At 39.6% G+C, this 17,086-nt stretch overlaps 2 protein-coding genes across 2 annotated transcripts in view; one reads left to right on the forward strand and one right to left on the reverse strand.

Moving 5' to 3' along the window:
* Positions 1-81: 81 nt before the first annotated feature.
* Positions 82-9,808, reverse strand: txlng (taxilin gamma). The gene is made up of 11 exons (XM_020658559.3): positions 9,715-9,808; positions 7,982-8,079; positions 7,505-7,652; positions 6,786-6,877; positions 5,713-5,883; positions 5,242-5,436; positions 4,840-4,959; positions 4,646-4,720; positions 4,378-4,470; positions 4,187-4,282; positions 82-2,724 (listed from the first exon to the last, which is right to left on the reverse strand). Exons 2-11 carry the CDS (start codon positions 8,072-8,074, stop codon positions 2,323-2,325), a joined length of 1,485 nt encoding a protein of 494 aa, XP_020514215.2. The 5' UTR covers positions 8,075-8,079; positions 9,715-9,808; the 3' UTR covers positions 82-2,322.
* A 4,386-nt stretch (positions 9,809-14,194) lies between these two features.
* The window catches only part of ccdc102a (coiled-coil domain containing 102A), a 67,945-nt gene continuing 65,053 nt past the window's right edge, over positions 14,195-17,086 (forward strand). The window contains 1 exon segment of the mRNA XM_065952523.1: positions 14,195-14,365. The gene's annotated coding sequence lies outside the window, so the exon portion shown is untranslated.

Genomic DNA, 17,086 nt, shown 5'->3' on the forward strand with positions numbered 1-17,086 from the left:
TTGTATTAAAAGATGCAGAATACAAACGACACCTCCCGCCTGCTTTATTAATGAAGAGGAAACCCAATAAATCAACCAGTGTTTGCAAATTCTACAAAATGTTTATTGAAAAGCAAGACAGGACTTTAAGAACATCGTACAATCAAAGAGGGGTTGTGGGCTCATCTTTGTTTTGTTTTTTAGTAAAAATAAAGCTCTCCAAAGCTATGGTGACTCGTGCCTCTTCTTTCACAGTTAGTCTCTCCTGCAGAGGTAGATTCTGACATTACCTGAGAGTCAATCTGGGGCAACGCCAAAGAAAGAGGAATAGATGCTAAGAAGTCTTCCCTGGGCTCGTGACCTGTCCTCTCCTCAAAGAAAATCATGCCCCACTTGAACCTGTACATGTTCACATCAGTTTTGTTTTTAAACTCCTAAAGATGTGGACATACTGCATGAGAAGTTTTAAGAATAGATCAAATCAATCAGACCGCTAAAGCAGCAACAGAGAACAACCAAGTGGTGGATGGGCTCTCAGCCAGGCAGCCAGAGTTTACATAGAAAAAAAAAAAACATTTGTCAACATTACTTCTATGATTCTCACAGACTTAACAATAAACTGCATTTAGAAAGAACAGCAAGAAGCTGGTGAGCGGGAAGGTTAAATAGTTCTACGAGAATGTTCACTTTATGGGTTGATGTACGAACTCAGGAGTGAAAAGGAAAGCAAAATGCTGGTCTTACATCAGTCTCATGTTTTATATCCAAAAATAAAAACGTAAGATTCTCAATAAGGATGCTTCAGCAGCAACTCATTTTAGGATTTCTAAATTAAGTGCTGTAATCACGATATATGAACTCTTGCAGAACAGAAGCTGCAGTTGGAGCTGTTGCTCGGGGAATGGTTGAAGCAAGTTAAAGATCTGGGAAAAAAAAGGTGCCCCAAAATGAAAAGTGGATATGCAGAAGAGAAGTGCTCGACTTTAACTTTAGCTAGTAGAAGAGCATCACAATGTGAAACAAGATCCAAACCTGGGTTATTTCCTGTATTGACTTTATCAGTTCTGTACACACGCTGAGGGACTTCCTCATGAACAATAACTGCAGCTCCTGTAAGATGGAGATCACGGATATGTTTCTAGATGCTCGGGCCTGGTATTCTCATGTCATCCAATTTTCAAACATGACTCAAAAAAGTCAAAAAAGGCAAAAGGTTGCCAGTGGATGAAGGTTCTTCCTGCCTCGACCTTTCTGTGGAAAACCATTTCGTACAGAAACTAAACGACTCGCTTCAGAAAAAGACAAAGCTGATGGTGAGATGAAGATTTAAACAAAGTGGAGCACATTCAAAGAGCTTTCATCTCTTTACATTATTAGGTCATTCTCCATGGTAACGTAAAGTGAGTTTTTTTTTTTTAATACAACAAATCCCAGAGTTTCATTTAGAAATGACTCATGGATCACATTGATTCATAAAAGGAGGACTGCTAATGTTAACCACTTCTTAGTTGCTAAACTCATGATTGAGTTCGGGTTTAAACATCACAACCTGCCGGGGCACTGCGCTGAAAAACTTGGAATTCAAACACAATATTAGTAACGGCATCAGATGAAGTCACAGTTCTTCTAGCTAGCTTTCAAACATGCTAAAATTAGAGCCAGCCAGCTTGGTGCGCCGTAGAGGTTCGCTAATGTTAGCGTGCTCCCAGCTACTTGGTATGATTAGCCCTCAGTACCTCCCCAACTGTCCCACAACAAACTTGGCAGTTACGAGTTTCAGACCGACTTCTTCACGGGGCGTGTGGATCAAGTTTTACTGCAACTCCTTCTGCTTTTATCAAGACATGAGAAACATGATGAAGTACAAATAAAAGCAATCTGTGTCCAGACTTTTTCACACTCCAGCTTATTCAATCACATTCTGACTGTAGGGCTACACGAATCAAAAGTGATCTGTGATGATATGTTTGTGATTTTAACCTGACTAGAAGTTCCAATGAGACGTGACACTACGGGGACAGACCGTGTGAAGAGAGAAAATGAAAGGCTAATTTGACTGCATGGAATATACAGTTATGGTAGAAAACGAAGTGAAAGTGCTCGCCGTGAAGCCAATCATTACCACTGTAACCAATTTGGGAAAAGTTACAGAATAGAATTCTTGATACATTCTTCTTTAGCTATCACACGAAAAGATAAGGGTTCAGGTTAAGTGTGAAGACCTGGAGAGACAGGCCTCAAATTAAAAAAAGAAAAGAAATCTCTACCTCCATCACAGATCATTTTTCTGTTTAATTATATAACTAGGCTGGAGGTGTGTGGGGCCCTCACACACAGACTCTTTCAGTCCTGCTGTGTGGGTGGTGTTTCTGCTGGCGGGCTGGTCGTTGTTGTGGTCGTAGCAGTAGTGGTTTCATCAGAAGCAGCCGATGTCGGATCCTCTTCGGGTGGTCTGGGAGATTGGTGGATGCTCTCTGTCTCCAGCCCTTCCTCCTGTGCCACGATCTCCTCCTCTTCTTCATCCTCCTCCTCCTCCTCCTCCTCCACGTCCTCCTCTTCCTCCCCTGCTGAAGGCTCTCCTGGCTGGGCTTCAGGAGCCGCTGTGGTCCCTTTGTCTCCTTGCTCCTGGAGGAGGCTGAGCCGGTTGTTGAGGTCGTTCCTCTCCTTCTGCAGTGCTCTGCACAGCCGCTCCAGCAGCTCCAGCTTCCCCTGCAGCGCCTTAAAGTGGCCGTCACGCAGGGTTTTCTACAACACAACACAAAGTTTCATGAGCATCTTTGTCAGAGCGAGTCATATCCATCAGTGCTGAAACTGACCAGGAGAAAAGTGTGGTAAGCAACGCTTCAGTGAAGCTTTGTCTTGACTAAATTAAGCATTGATTTATGACAAACTGAGTTCTTATGAACACAAAGGTAACATCAACAGATAAAAAAAATAAAGACTTGTGGAAAAAAATGTGGTCTAGACTCTAGTGTAACAGCACAAAGTATATTTTCTAACCTGGTTTTATTTTTCACAAAATTGCTGCGCACACAAGAGTGCAGGGGAGAGAGAGAGAGAGAGCGAGAGAAAGCAGGTGCGCACCAGGACCTCACTAACACATGGATATTCAAACTGTGCTTGAGACCTCTACAGCACACACTCCCGTTTAAAAAAAATCCCTCTTGTCTAGGGAGGGAGAGAGAGGGAGAGGGAGAGAAGGTCAACGGTCCGTTCATCCCTCTTGTAAATGCACCTATTTAGGTGCCTTGCTCATATCAAAACTGAAGTTTCTCGTGGCTTCTTTTTTATATTGTTAATGTGCAGCTGCTGATGCTGTGCTGAACTCCTTTAAATAACGGAACATCGAGTGGAACTTTAAACACGAGGCGCACTCCTGGTGTTTGTGTCGTGGAGTGGGTGGATAAATTGAGCAGATTAAAGTCGTTTGTTGCAAAAACTAAATTCATTTAGAGGGAACAACACATTTGATGTAAATACAATATAATAATATTAAATATTCCCTAAGAGAACTCCACAGACCAGACGCCGCGTCATTCTGTGGGAAACACTGAGCAGTGATGTGCAGCAGACAAACTTATTAGAAAGAAATATTACACAATCCTCCTTTTTGTAAACTCTAAACAGATGAATCAACATAAGTGTTTAGACATCAAAAGGGATGGGTGCTATTTCAACTTTCAGCCAGCGGTTCTGCACAGTTTCCTGTTCCCAGGTCATTCAAAGTTCAAGCAGGGAGAGTCAATGTTGTTTTCTAAATGTTGTTTTTTGATAGATAGGTACTTTATTGATCCTGAGGAAAAAAGGAAGCGTGTACAACAGCACTAACACCCTGAAGATGGTAAAGTAAAGCTGTTTAAAAAGTAACCTTGTTGTTGTTTACCACCTCTGTGAATAAAGATCCCTTCTACCTGTAGTCACCCTCAGCAGTGAATGATGTCAGTGTATTAAAATGAGAAGTCAAAGCAATGGAGCTGAACAGAAACATGGTTTCATAGAGAGTCAAAAGGTTCCCTTTAACATGTATTTAGCATATGATTTTAATTTAGCAATAGGAAGTGGTTTGCTTGTTCAACATGGGTTCATCTGAACAAAGCCAGGACAGATTTTTGCTACTGTTTCCCGTCTCTATGAACAGCTCGGCCTTAAACGCCCTGACCTCTGCTCTACACTTTAAAAAAAAAAAAGAGGAATCAAAAAAGGTCACCTCCTCGGCCATCTGCAGCAGAGCCTGGTTGTTGCTCTCCCATTTTGTCCTCCACTGTGTCGTTTCCTTCTCCAGCTTCTTAATCTTCTTGGTCATCTGGTGGTTAAATTAAAAAAATAAGATTATAAAGCCAGCTGACAAAACAAAAGTGAGTAAACATCTGGTAAATATGAGCCATGCTTTGCCCTCACCTTCTCCATCTCTTGTCTAAAAGTGGTGAAGACCTCATTGCTTTTTGCCAGGGTGCTCTGAAACTCCTCAAACTTGTCCATGTACATTGAGAGCTGAGAGAGACGAGAGGCATTATTTTCAAACCTCTCAGCTTGGTCGACACAAAAGGTAAGCACAATGTTTCTACAAAATATGCAAAGTTAAAAAACGTTTTTTAACTCTGTGTTGTCCATAAATGTGTTTCTGATCCACGTGTGTGTGTGTGTGTGTGTGTGTGTGTGTGTGTACCTGTTGTTTGAGCTGTGTTTCTTGCTCCTTCATCAGCTCACACTTGTGTCTTGACTCCGTAGCGTCCTTCAGCAGCTGCATCACAGTACAGTCTGTTATGCTGTCAGCTCTACGGCCTAACTACAGACACTGAACTATAAACACAAAGAAAAATAAAAAACTAGACAGAAAAGAAGAGGCACAGATGTACTCACAAAGTCCCTCTCTCTCTGCTGCTTCTCCTCCACTTCCCTCATCATCTCCGTGATTCTCTGCAGCTTGGCATCCATCAGTTGCTGCTGCAGCTCCTTGTGCTTGAACACTTTATCTATATGCTGCAAGAAGGAGAGCTGGGTGAGCGGTTTGAAAAAGTCACGTCACAGCACACCAGTTAATGCTAACATGATTCTTTTGGATGAAACTGGGCACTGTTCAGTATTGTCTAATTTTTAAGCAGCAGGGACACAGTTCCCAGGTTTTATACCAACACTATTTACCACCCTAACACTTCTTTTTGGTTGTTCTTCCATCTTTCTGTTCAGGAGCAGTGGCAAAGCACTAGCAGAAGGCTAGAGTTGACTCATACAGCAAACTGAGGTGCTGGTAGGTGGTCCTACCTCCTCTCTCAGCTCGTACTGCTCGATGAGCTTTTTGAGCTTCTCGGCCAGCTCCATGTTCTCCTGCCTCAGCTTGGTGTTGTGGGAGCTGTGCTGTTCCATCTGCACCTCGATATCACTCAAGGTCATCTGGAAGTGCAGCATGGCCTCCTTCCGCTGCTCCTCGTACTCCCTGGACCGCTGGGCGTTTTCGTCCTGTCAAGGGGGACAAGAAGAGATCGGCAAGGATTCAACAAGAGCAGACTGGAGAGGGGGAAATCTGTACCTACACAATAGCAACAGATATACTCATATATACTGTGCATAAAAATGTAAAGAAGAATCATTTATCACGTTCATAGTACTTTATGATGCTCCCTTAAGAAAGACTGATTATTGCAGAGCGACAGAGCAAAGGCTGGGGTTAAGGTCAAGCTGACTCAGAGGATAAAATGATGTTGATGAACTCAGCTGCAGCGGGCTGAGGTATACCTTCAGGGTCTTGTTGTGTCTCTGTAGCTCCCTACAGAGGCTCTCCAGCTTGCTACGGGCTAGAATGGCCTTGCTGTGCTCCCCCTGCAGGTGGACCTTCTCCTTTACGATCTGAGACTGCTTCTTCTGCAGGGCTTTCAGACGCTTCTGCATGCAGCGGCTCTCCTCCAGCTGCAGACAGAAAGAATGATTTTCATTTGGTTTAACTCGGTACCTTTACTGGCTTATTAAAAGAACACTTAATGAAATTGGAAAATTGCCCTATTAATAAAACGAATGATTTACTCCTAATAATGGGAACCTATAAACAGCATGCCATCCTGAGAAAGCACAAGGAAGACTTCCATGCCTAAAGACACATCATAAATAAATGAAATGATACCGTTACGGGGGTCCTCATGGCTCAAACGAGGTGGACGTGGTACCCTCCTTACCATGTGCAAACACATGTGTATTTTGGGTCTGATAATGATTGTGTAGTTGAAAAAAAGTTTAATTCCCACATTAAAGCCTGTTTTATTGAAAAAGTTTATATTTTCCCACTTCAAAATTAAATTCAAGACAAGACAATAGCTGAAATGTGTATAAACACAGTTAAAATAATAAGTGGTTAAAATCTAAATCAGGTATGGGGGTCTGGGGTCCTCCTATATTCTGCTGTTTCTTATGCCCAGTCTGTCTTGAGTTTAGTAAAGAGAAATGTCATGGATGGATTAGTTGTTAGTTCATTTACAGTGTCTATAAACAGAAACCAGCTCTGCCTACCATTTGCGCTTTGAGCTGGACCAACACGAATAAAAGATAGATTTCTATTGATTGGATTAATTTTCCACGTTATTCAAGCGACCTGTCCAGCTATCTGTGTTTTTGACTGTTGACATTTTTTCAGGCTTCATAAAGGATAGAGATGCCCCCTTTCTGACTACCACCTACACACCTTCAATTGGCTATGTTTCCACCTACCAGAGTCAACAATCCATTTGCAAAACAACAGATCAATTTAAAATCGCTGTAAATATCTGAGATGGGTTCAGAATTTTGCAGGTCAGATTAAGGTAACAAGCTCAGCTCACCAGGTCTGCATATTTCTTGCACAAAGCGGCCAGTTTCTCCTCAGGAGTGGCCAGCGAGTTCAGGGCCTGCATCAAAAGAACGACCTCCTTCCCTGCAAACCGAGGAGTAAAACATAACAGAATGAAAAACACTGAATCTCTTCACTCTACAGCACTGGAAAGACATTAAGTAAACTCATGCCAGTAGATTTAACTCAAACTGGTCCACACCTTTTTTGGATAGATCATCTAAACATGTTGGCAATGTGACAAAACGTGACTTATCTCACTACACTGAGAAAGATGTCACGGTTACAATAAGTTACGGAGACCATTCACTGCTTTCTAATCAGTCATAATAGCTTTTGAAAATGTCCCATTGTTTGACCTGATCGATAATGTACACAAAATGTCACGCCTATATACGTTCTATAAAAAGAGTGGAGTATTTTCTTCAAACGTCAAAATGACTGAATATTCTTCTGATGGTCTCGTTTGCTTTTGTAGGTCACTTAGAGGCATACGTATTAACTTCAGTCTGTTTCTCGACAAAATGAACCGTATCACAGTATGTTTAACATTCAGAAAAAAAAAATCATCCCTATGTGAAGAATTTAGGGGCAGAACCTCACGTTACAAAAAGGGAACTTCACTCCAAAATCATGATAAATTTCCATGACATTTATGGACTGAGGAGCATTCATCTATGGGCCCTGTAGAATACAATGTATGTTTCCTACCAAAGGCCGGGTCCTCTCCAGTCTTGGGGTCTCCTCCAGGGTCAAGCTCTGCCTCCCCAAGGTCGCTGGGGCTGTCTTCTCTGCCAGGAGTCTCCCCCCTCTCCTCTTTAGCACAGCACAACCCCAAACCAAACTCTGCAACCTCCTCCTGATAACACAATGCACATGACAGATTCAAAAAGGCCCTCCATTAAAGCAGCCAGGAATCAAGTGCCTTCTTCTATGACTCCTTCAAGCTGGAGGAAAAGGTTACTCACTGCAATCCTTTACTCCTTTGCAAGTACTGACATGTCTGGCCTGATTTGTATTTTATATATAGTCAGCCAGTTCCTTATTTCAACCTAAAATGTATCTGTTCTTAAATCTGCATGTATTAAGACACATTTTTTTAGATGTTTAAGTATTGGGCTTAGAGTGTTGTTTATGCATCTACAAATCATCACACACAGAGGAAAGCACTTCTTTTTTTTTTTTTACCTGACTTGGACTATCCAGGTCTGGTGGAGAATCGATGCCTCCCACTATTCTTCTGGTGGCCACGTCAATCTCACAAACTCCTGCTGTCTCCATTACTCCTGATAACAATCGAAAAGTAGGAAAGATACAAATTAGAATATTGCATGACCAAACCCTTAAATCTAGTATTTCAATTGAAAGCCTTCCTCCAGACACCAAGATAATTGTAGTCTGTGACGCAAGAAAGAGGCAAGGTGCCTCTGATCCTGTAGGTGTGCTGGGTCAGGTGTCATTAAGGCTATGACATAAGAAACACAAGTAGTTTGACAAAAAACATCAGTGAGGTTTTCCAGACACACAAAAAACACTGCACTGTAACAACCTCTACACATTATCGCTCTTCCTCATCGATGTTAGGGTTTTGGATATTACAGTTTTGACCGTCCCACCCTCACCGCACGCACGCCCTCACACACAAACACACCCTCACCACACACACACACACACACACCCTCACCACACGCACGCACGCGCTCACACACAAACACACCCTCACCACACACACACACACTTCTGGCATGTGCAACATTTACATTTCAGACTGTAATATTTATTTAGATTTTCTGCAATATCTACTTATATTCTGTTGGGCTACGACCTGTAAATAACTCCTACCATACTTTGCCCATTTTACCTGAATGAGAGTTCCTTTTTTGTTATTTCTTCTTTGTTGTTTTTAGCTGTGGATGCTTGTATGTGTGTGCACTTTAAGGTGAAGCCAAATGATTTCGTTGTACAATTGTATAAAGACAATAAAAGACATTATGTTCTATTTGACATGCCTCAAATACCAACAGCGCACTTTTCTTTACAAACTAACAAATAGGAACTTAAGCCAGCCTTACAGCCTCTGACATGCTGTTAGTAATGATGAGATGTCAGAGCATCCTAACTAACTCTGCCACTGTTTCCTGCATCACTACTACTCAACATGAAACTGATGGAGAACAACTTGAGCCCTGTTGCTAATTTCACATGCATGTTGTGCTTTCACTAACTTCATGCATGTAATAATTGTCCCCTTCAGTATCCACACATCACTAGAGCATGACGCATGCAGTGTAAAGCTTTACTTTACGAGGTTATCTGTTGATCTCTTGTGACGTTTGTCGTGGGTAGCTACCATTAAAGTTCAGAAAAGTTAGAAAATGTCAGAAATGAATACCAAATGACATATAATACCTCAGCCGAATTGAAGGACGGCTCATCCCACATTTAAAAATATATAATGAAGTGAAGTATCCGCAATGTGGTTCTGCAGATTAACAGAATAAACCTTAATCTTGATATTAGTAAAGGGAGCCTGGTGTGACGTCCCATCGTGCGCTTCATGGTCATGTAAGCTACTTAGCTAAACCTTCAAGCTGGTTGTTTATCCTTCACTTGGTTGATAACATTTTATACTGCTGTGTTTTTATTCAGGAGTGTCACGCGTTGTCTTTGGTGGTTGAGAGTGTCGTCGGGTTATTTACGGTTGTTATCTGTTGAACTTTAAAGCAAATATCCAGCGTAGGCTAACATTGGTTTGCTAGGCTAATCCCATGCTAACAGCTAGCCCTCCTGTCTGACACTAGAAGTTAACTTCAAACCAAACGTGTGATTGTTGAAGATAAAGCTCCAGAATCAACCTGACACTGACGGGATAAACAACAGTATAGTGTTGAGATGCTGGAAACCCCATCGCCATACTTTACCTGTAGAGAGAATGTGTTGCTGTAGTGTCTGGAGCGTTCACCTGTGTCTGTGTGTGTGTGTGAGACTGTTTTCAATGTGGACACGACGATCAAGCTGTCAATAATACAACGTCCGGTTGTTGGTTTTCAAAATAAAACCACTGTTTGATGTCATTCAAAATCAGAAATACTTCATTAATTCTAGGGAGAAATTCGGTAGTTATAGTTGCTATGAAACAGAATGAAGCATTAAGAAATAAAATAAAATAAGCAAAAACAACTTTTAAAAACACATATACAATTATTTCACTAACTTAGTGCACTATATTTATTTATATGATAATTTCATGTCCATGGATATTTGTTAATAATAATAATAATAATAACTGTGTTTATATAGCACTTTGGGCGCCTGGGCCCTGTGGATTTTTTCTGTTTATCCTCTTTGATATTTAAACTACGCATTTTGAATGCTCAGGCAGGTCATGGTAGATTTGTGATAACTGTAAATGGTAAATTGACTTATAATAATAATAATAATAATAATAATAATAATAATAACTTTATTTATAGAGCACCTTTTAAAAACACAGGTTTACAAAGTGCTTTGACAAACAAGAACAAACTAACCCAAACACAGAAGAACATAAACAACAGCAAGAACATAACAAATGTAAAATACTAAAAATAATTAAATACAATTCAACAGAAAAGAACCCAAAGTGCACAATACCCAACAGACATATATAACCCGACCATCACAAGAACCATCACAAGAACCATCACAAGAACCATCATAAGAACCATCATAAGAACCCAGCCATGTGCTGTACTTTTAATGCACATCCTTTGCACATCATCTTGTACTTTTGTATATCTGTTTTTATCCTTATATTTGGAATTTTGTATTATATTTATATATATTGTATTTTTAAATTGACAATAAAGATGACTTTCACTTTGACTAAGCAATAACAAGTGAGAGTAAGAATAATATATAATAATAATAATAATACAATTTATTTATAAAGCGATTATCAAAACCAACGTCACAAAGTGTTTTACAGAAAAAAGAAAAAAAATCCCAACAAATACACAACAATAAAATCCTATTAAAAGCATGAAAAATAAAACAACAGTGCAGCAATCATCCAATTAACAGAAAAAAGAGAAACAACCGAGACAAAGATTGGCTAAAGTTAACAGTAAAACAAATAAAACATCCAAGGAAACAAGGATTATAAGAAGGACTTAAGATAAAAATGTGTTTTTAAAAGTGATTTAAAAGAAGATACTGATGTAGCTAATAATCTATGTTCATAGCGCAGGGAATTGAAAGATATAAACAATATTTACAACTATAAATAATATGTGCTATGTTAAACAGTGTAGGCTAGATATTGCATGGTGTATGTATAACGTTCAATATGAACATAATGGTGACTGGTTTGTTAACAGATTGCACAGTTAGACTGATTGCACAGTTGCCAAAATATGTATAAAAAATATTCTATAACTGCCACACTGCCTTTGTTTTGTAGTCTTCTGAAACAAAAAATGATCAAACTTGTGTTTTCTCATCAAACTGGCCACCGACGAAATGTCTGCATAGTCAAATGTATCATTTTCTCATATTTTAAAAGATTACAATGTTACTCTTTTCTATTGAATTAGATTTAAAACATGTTTTAATGAATTTAATCTAATTTGCAGAATTAAACTCGTGGGAAAAATATTTTTGTGATGAATTGCACAAAGTATTCAACAAAATGCACAGATAACCAGAAAGCCCCTTCTGCCCACACACAGTACATAGTGCTATAACGTAACATTTTTACGCGTTTATTTTGAAGGTAGCACAATGCTCCTTCTGGTCAAAATCCGAGCAGTTTGACGGCGCTGAAGTCGAAACCAAAAGCTGCGCCTTTTCTGTGACGTAAGAGAGAGAGAGAGGGAGGGAGGAGGAGGAGGAGGAGAGAAAGAGAGGAAAACATGAGACACCTGACACAAACTCAGAAACTCAGAAACCAAAACTTCTTCCGTTGTTCAAACCACTTCAACAGATTTAATAATTTCGTTGTTTAAATTACAAAGTTTTTCACTTGTGCGCACAAGATTTGTTTTTTCCTTTTTGGGAGTTCAGATGCTCCTTAGATTTCAATCCGACACAGAAATAAAGATCCAAAACTTTTCTTGCAATATGCTCGTCCTGGTTGATAAGAAACCTGATTATTTCTCTGCTGCATCAATGATACAGTGTTCCTTAACATCAAGGCTTTGCTTTCAACACAATATCAAAACCATAATGCGTCAATGGGGCTTCAAGGTGTTTTCATATAAGCTAACAGTAGAAAAACTATAGAAAGCATTTTTTGTTTGTTTTATTTAAACTTTATTTAACCAGGTAATTAACCCATTGATATCAATATCTCTTTCACAAGGGTGACCTTGCCATTTTAACAGTGAAGTGGACTTGTGACTTGGTTTTTAATTACTGGATCCTGATGTTATTTATCAGATTTTCCCAAGAGGGAGGAAGCAGCTACTGTTCAAAAAAGTGGTAAGAAAATTGCAGCAATAATCCTGGAAATCCAGACTCTAGCAGTAAACACGTGTCAAAGAAACCCTCTCTCTAGTGGATAACACTCACTGTGTGTTTGTGTTTGGGAGTTCTGAAAGAAAACTTTAGCTATATCAAAACCCAGCCATGGCCCCATGTGCTGTCCAGGGGTTTAAAAGTTGGAAAAGATAAGATGAGGGCTTATTGTACTTTTTGTCATGCAACCATAAGCCATGCACTGACCAAATTATGAAGGAAAACATCATAGAACAAACAGGAGTAAGAACTACTTTTTAGGGGCAGACCATTGTGCTTTTGTTGCCACCAGGGGGAGGTGTTGTATTTTTACATTTGTCAAACTCATGTTAAAGTTGATAAAATCACACGAGACTTGGCTGATGTGTGCTTTTTAAGCATGGTTTATCAAACAACTCTTGTCTAATGCTAATCAAGTAAAAGAAAAGAAAAGATTTTGAATAGTGTCGGCACATTATGTGACATGTAAAGGCCTAGAGAGAGAACTTTTCTGTTGACAAGCATAGATGTCTAACGTGTATTTGCTGATTTTACTGCACTTATAACTACCTAGTGAGCTTCATGATGCAACATTTTGTAACGTAAATATGAAGATTTACTAGTCGTATTAATGTTACAGAAAAATAATAGGTCTGATCCATAAATCTTTAATTTTGACTAACTATATATCACCTTGAAATGCTTAAAGAGGACATATCATACCCCTTTTCAAACAGTCCCCTGTGGTCTAAATGAAACATCTGTGCTGTGCTTTGGTCAAAATATAACATGAATCAAGCACCAGAGGAGGTTTGTGACCCTGTATAAACCAGCTCTCTCAGAACGCTCCGTTTTGGTGTGTGTGTCTCTTTAAATGTAATGACCCCCCCCCTGTGTTTTCCCAGTAGACATAACTCCTCTGTAGGGAGAATAAAAATGGCAGACCTGCACCAACGTATTGTTCTAGGCTGGGGGTGGAGTCCATGGGTGGAGATACCAGGGGAGGGTTTTTTTTTTTTTTTTTACCAGAATCCCACTGTGACATCACAAGTTGAGCAAATTAGAAACGGAGCATTTCTCTCTGTGTTGTAAGACTTATGCAGACCACAAACAAAGGACTGGATGGGTTTATTTCACATTTTGTGGGTCAGTGTTCAAAAACACTGTACAAGTGGATTTTTCACAACATGTCCTCTTTAAAATAGTCACTGCTTGTTTGTTAAATACAGAAGCCCTAAAAGGACATGAAGCCATGCATTGTATTTTACTCAGTTTTCCTGGTATCAAGACATTTTCTGTGGCCTTCTAGAGATCTCTGCTAATAAAAAATGAACCTATAAGAGCGGTGTTTTTTTTACAGTGTAAAATGATCCTATGTGATGATGATAAGACTGCTTTTCTGGGATTTTACCGGGCAAATGAATTGAAGGTCTGACAAAATATAACTAGGTCACCTTGTTCTTTAGGAGGCTGTGATGAGACATTTTAAAGATGTAATAAATATTCAATAAATCAAGATAGAAGAAATTGACTCATTATTACGTTTTGCAAAATCCAATAGGTCGATTGGATATCCATTAGCCTATCCAAAGCCTGTAGTTGCAATTTCTATTCAAATGAATAAAGATCATTGAAGATGCTCTGAGTGAATTACAGTTGTGATGATTTCCGGACAAAAGGTGTGTGCTTTGTTTTGAGCCGACACGAGTGAGAGAGAGATCAGATTCCACCAGGATCCTCTCCCGGTGCTGTAGTAGTTTCAACTGGGAGGTCTCTGCGAAGCCAACCAATCACCGCACAGCTTCGTGTTTGGGAACGGAATCCGATTGGCTCACAGATGTGGATTGTTGCCACATCGACAGCCGATTGGTTGGACGGAATCTGCTCAAACGCTTTTGAGACCCGCCCCGTTCTTCTCTTCTCAGTGGGGTCGACGTTTTCCATCCAGAGGAGGAGAAAAAAAAACACACAAGAAAGAGAAGAACTAGCAGCGGGCAGAGGTTTGGCAGGAGAAGGGGGAAACCTTTACTCCTCCACTGGAATAAGAATACATCACCAGGAGGGGAGAAGAGCGGCTTCACAGGAGCTTTCTCTACGGTATGTTTGCTGCTTTTGCTGTCATAGTAGCTGATAGTTTGACTGAGTCAACTGGGAGACACACTGGTGTCAAATGACACGAAAACCATCCTGTCCTTTATCCTTTCAGTGCACGAAGAGAAGTCTTTTCCTGGTTGCTTATTCATGTAATGACTAAATAATAAGCTACAGTGTTTTTGTAAAGGGGAAGTTGCCTTATCCGTGGGGTCTCCTGGATACACTGTTGCTTTAGAGAAAAAGCACTTTGGGTTTTTTTTGGGGGGGCCATTGTGGAGTTGACACGATAACGCCTTTTCTTTATCTTGTTGAGGTTTTGAATGGTGTAAACTCGTGTTTGAACATTCACAATAATATGCAATGAAGCGTGAAAATGACTAAGTTGCAGGGAGTCGTGTGTAGAGAGGTTTCCCTTTAGTAGGCTACCTGAAGACCAGGGGTAGGACTGTCTTCTCCAGACATGGTGAATGTCTCAGCTGCTTTATTTGAGAGAAAAGACCACGTGAATAAATCCCTCTGGAAGTTGTGTAGCTCATACTTTAACCCTGGTCATAATGTCATCCATGACTGATGCTTTTTTTTTTTTGCATATGGCTGCAGGAGTGAAGTTAATGAAAAAGGCAGAATGCATGATGTCTGAACATTGGTATTGCAGATGTGATCTAAGGGCATCATTTGCAGAGCAAGTTAAGCAGGAAGAAAGCGGAGTAAAGCAGCTGTTATACAGTGAGATGTGTTCTTCTCTCAGCTGTGTGAGCTGGCCTTGGATCAGCTTCCTGTGAAGTGTGTCATGGAGGCTGGGCTGGGTTTTCCCCCAGTTTGTGCCTCTCACAAACATTCAAGTCACTCCAAGTTAAGCAATGCTTTTTTTTTTGAAAGATCAATCTTTGGAGAATAAAGAAGTTTATGTAACAGCTGACTTAACGTGAAGACTTAAACATTTGAACTATTCCCAAAGTCCCAACTCTTCATCCAAAGGAAAGCTGAATTTCATTTCTTCTCGTTGCTCTTTACTGACTGGTTTCAAATTTTGCATCCGTCATAAACTGGAGCTATCAGTATTTTTGAGCACAGCTGACATGTGGGGTATTGTAGTTTGAATTTAAGGTAAGATTGTTGCACGTTAGTGAAGCCAGAGGTCTTGTAAAGTTGCTCTAAACATTCAAGAAGAGGGGCTTTCGATGTTAATTGAAAATGTGTTCATACTCTTCTAACAGTGCTTCTGGAAACTTCCAGAAATGTTCAGGGTGAGCTGCATGTGTGAACACATAAAGTTGAGTTTTTCACTCAGACTTTTCCCGGACCGTTTCCTACCAGAACCTTTGTAAAATATAGAAGGAGGGGATGATGCCGTTTATAACCTGCGACCAGCGTGCGACCAGCGATCTCCAGACACATAATGGAACTGCTTCATGATGTTTTCAGAACCAGTATGTTCCTCTCCACTCTCTTGTTGATGCTATGGGGAACTACATTAATGTTCTTGGATATAAAGGGAAAGATTGTCATCATAGTGTCAGACTCTGTTGCTTCAAAACATAATTCTGATACTGACATTATGTGTGACACACTGTGAGAAATCATATCAAGATTTTATTCAACTAATATTTATGCATTGGAAACTTAAGAGTTTGAAGCAAGTTGTTTTGAAACAAGATGTAAAAGTTTGAGTGGGCTCTTTTTCAAAAATCAATAAAGTTTCAGTTCTAACAAAGATAACTTTCAAACTAGGGGTGGAAATCACCAGAGGCCCCACGATACGATATTATTGCGATTTTAAACATTTTGTGAATATGCTGTGAATTGGGATACGATATATTTACATTTAACTTTTTTTTTTAACTGTGTATTAAGTCACTAAATTAAACTAAATCAAGAACTGTTTTGTCAAATAAGAAAACACTCTCAGTCCTATTCGTATTACTTCAGTCCTTTAACCCCCCCCCCCCCCCACCCCCCTATTGCAAACGTAGAACTAAAGCTGTTGTCTGTGTAGGGTAGAGGTGGAGTTTGGGTTTGTTAAACACTATCCCATTCCAACACTACTTTTTCTTTGTTTTCTTCTTTACAGCGATACAAAGCGCAATAAGGTTTGAAAATGATGCTCAGCTCATTGGCTAGGGCTGGGAAATATATCAAGTTTTTAAGATATATCGATATATTTTTCAAACAAGATAACGGGTAAGACAATATCATTAATATGGATATAGTTTATGTTGCATTAAAATAACATTACAGAGGTGCCAGGTCACCTTTTTCTCATCTCACTGATGATGACTGACTGTCTGTCCCTCTTCACCCTGCTCCTCCTCTCTCTCTCTTTTATTGTATTTAAAGAACATTTTATTTTATAATATTAATTTTTAAAATCACAAACAGGTAGTTTATTTTCCATGTGTTTTTCACTGTTAATAACATATTGATGTATATCGAGTATCACCATTCAGCTAATCAATATCAAGATATGAGTTTTGGTCCATATCACCCAGCCCTATCATTGGCCCAGCTCGAACTGTCTACACGAGATAATGATTTAGCATCTATTTATATGATACATAAAAAATGTAAAGTCTCTGACTGTTGCATTTGGGTTAAACCAACAATATTCAGTTTGACCTCAAGGAATTTGTGCTTAAGGGACTGAAACTACAAATCAGTAAAAACTGATATCGCAATTCTATTTTCAAAGAATATATTGAGCAGATATGCCTGGGTGCTCTTCAG

The sequence above is a fragment of the Labrus bergylta genome, chromosome 3 (genome assembly GCF_963930695.1).
Source record: "Labrus bergylta chromosome 3, fLabBer1.1, whole genome shotgun sequence".
Classification (NCBI taxonomy): Eukaryota; Metazoa; Chordata; class Actinopteri; order Labriformes; family Labridae; genus Labrus; species Labrus bergylta.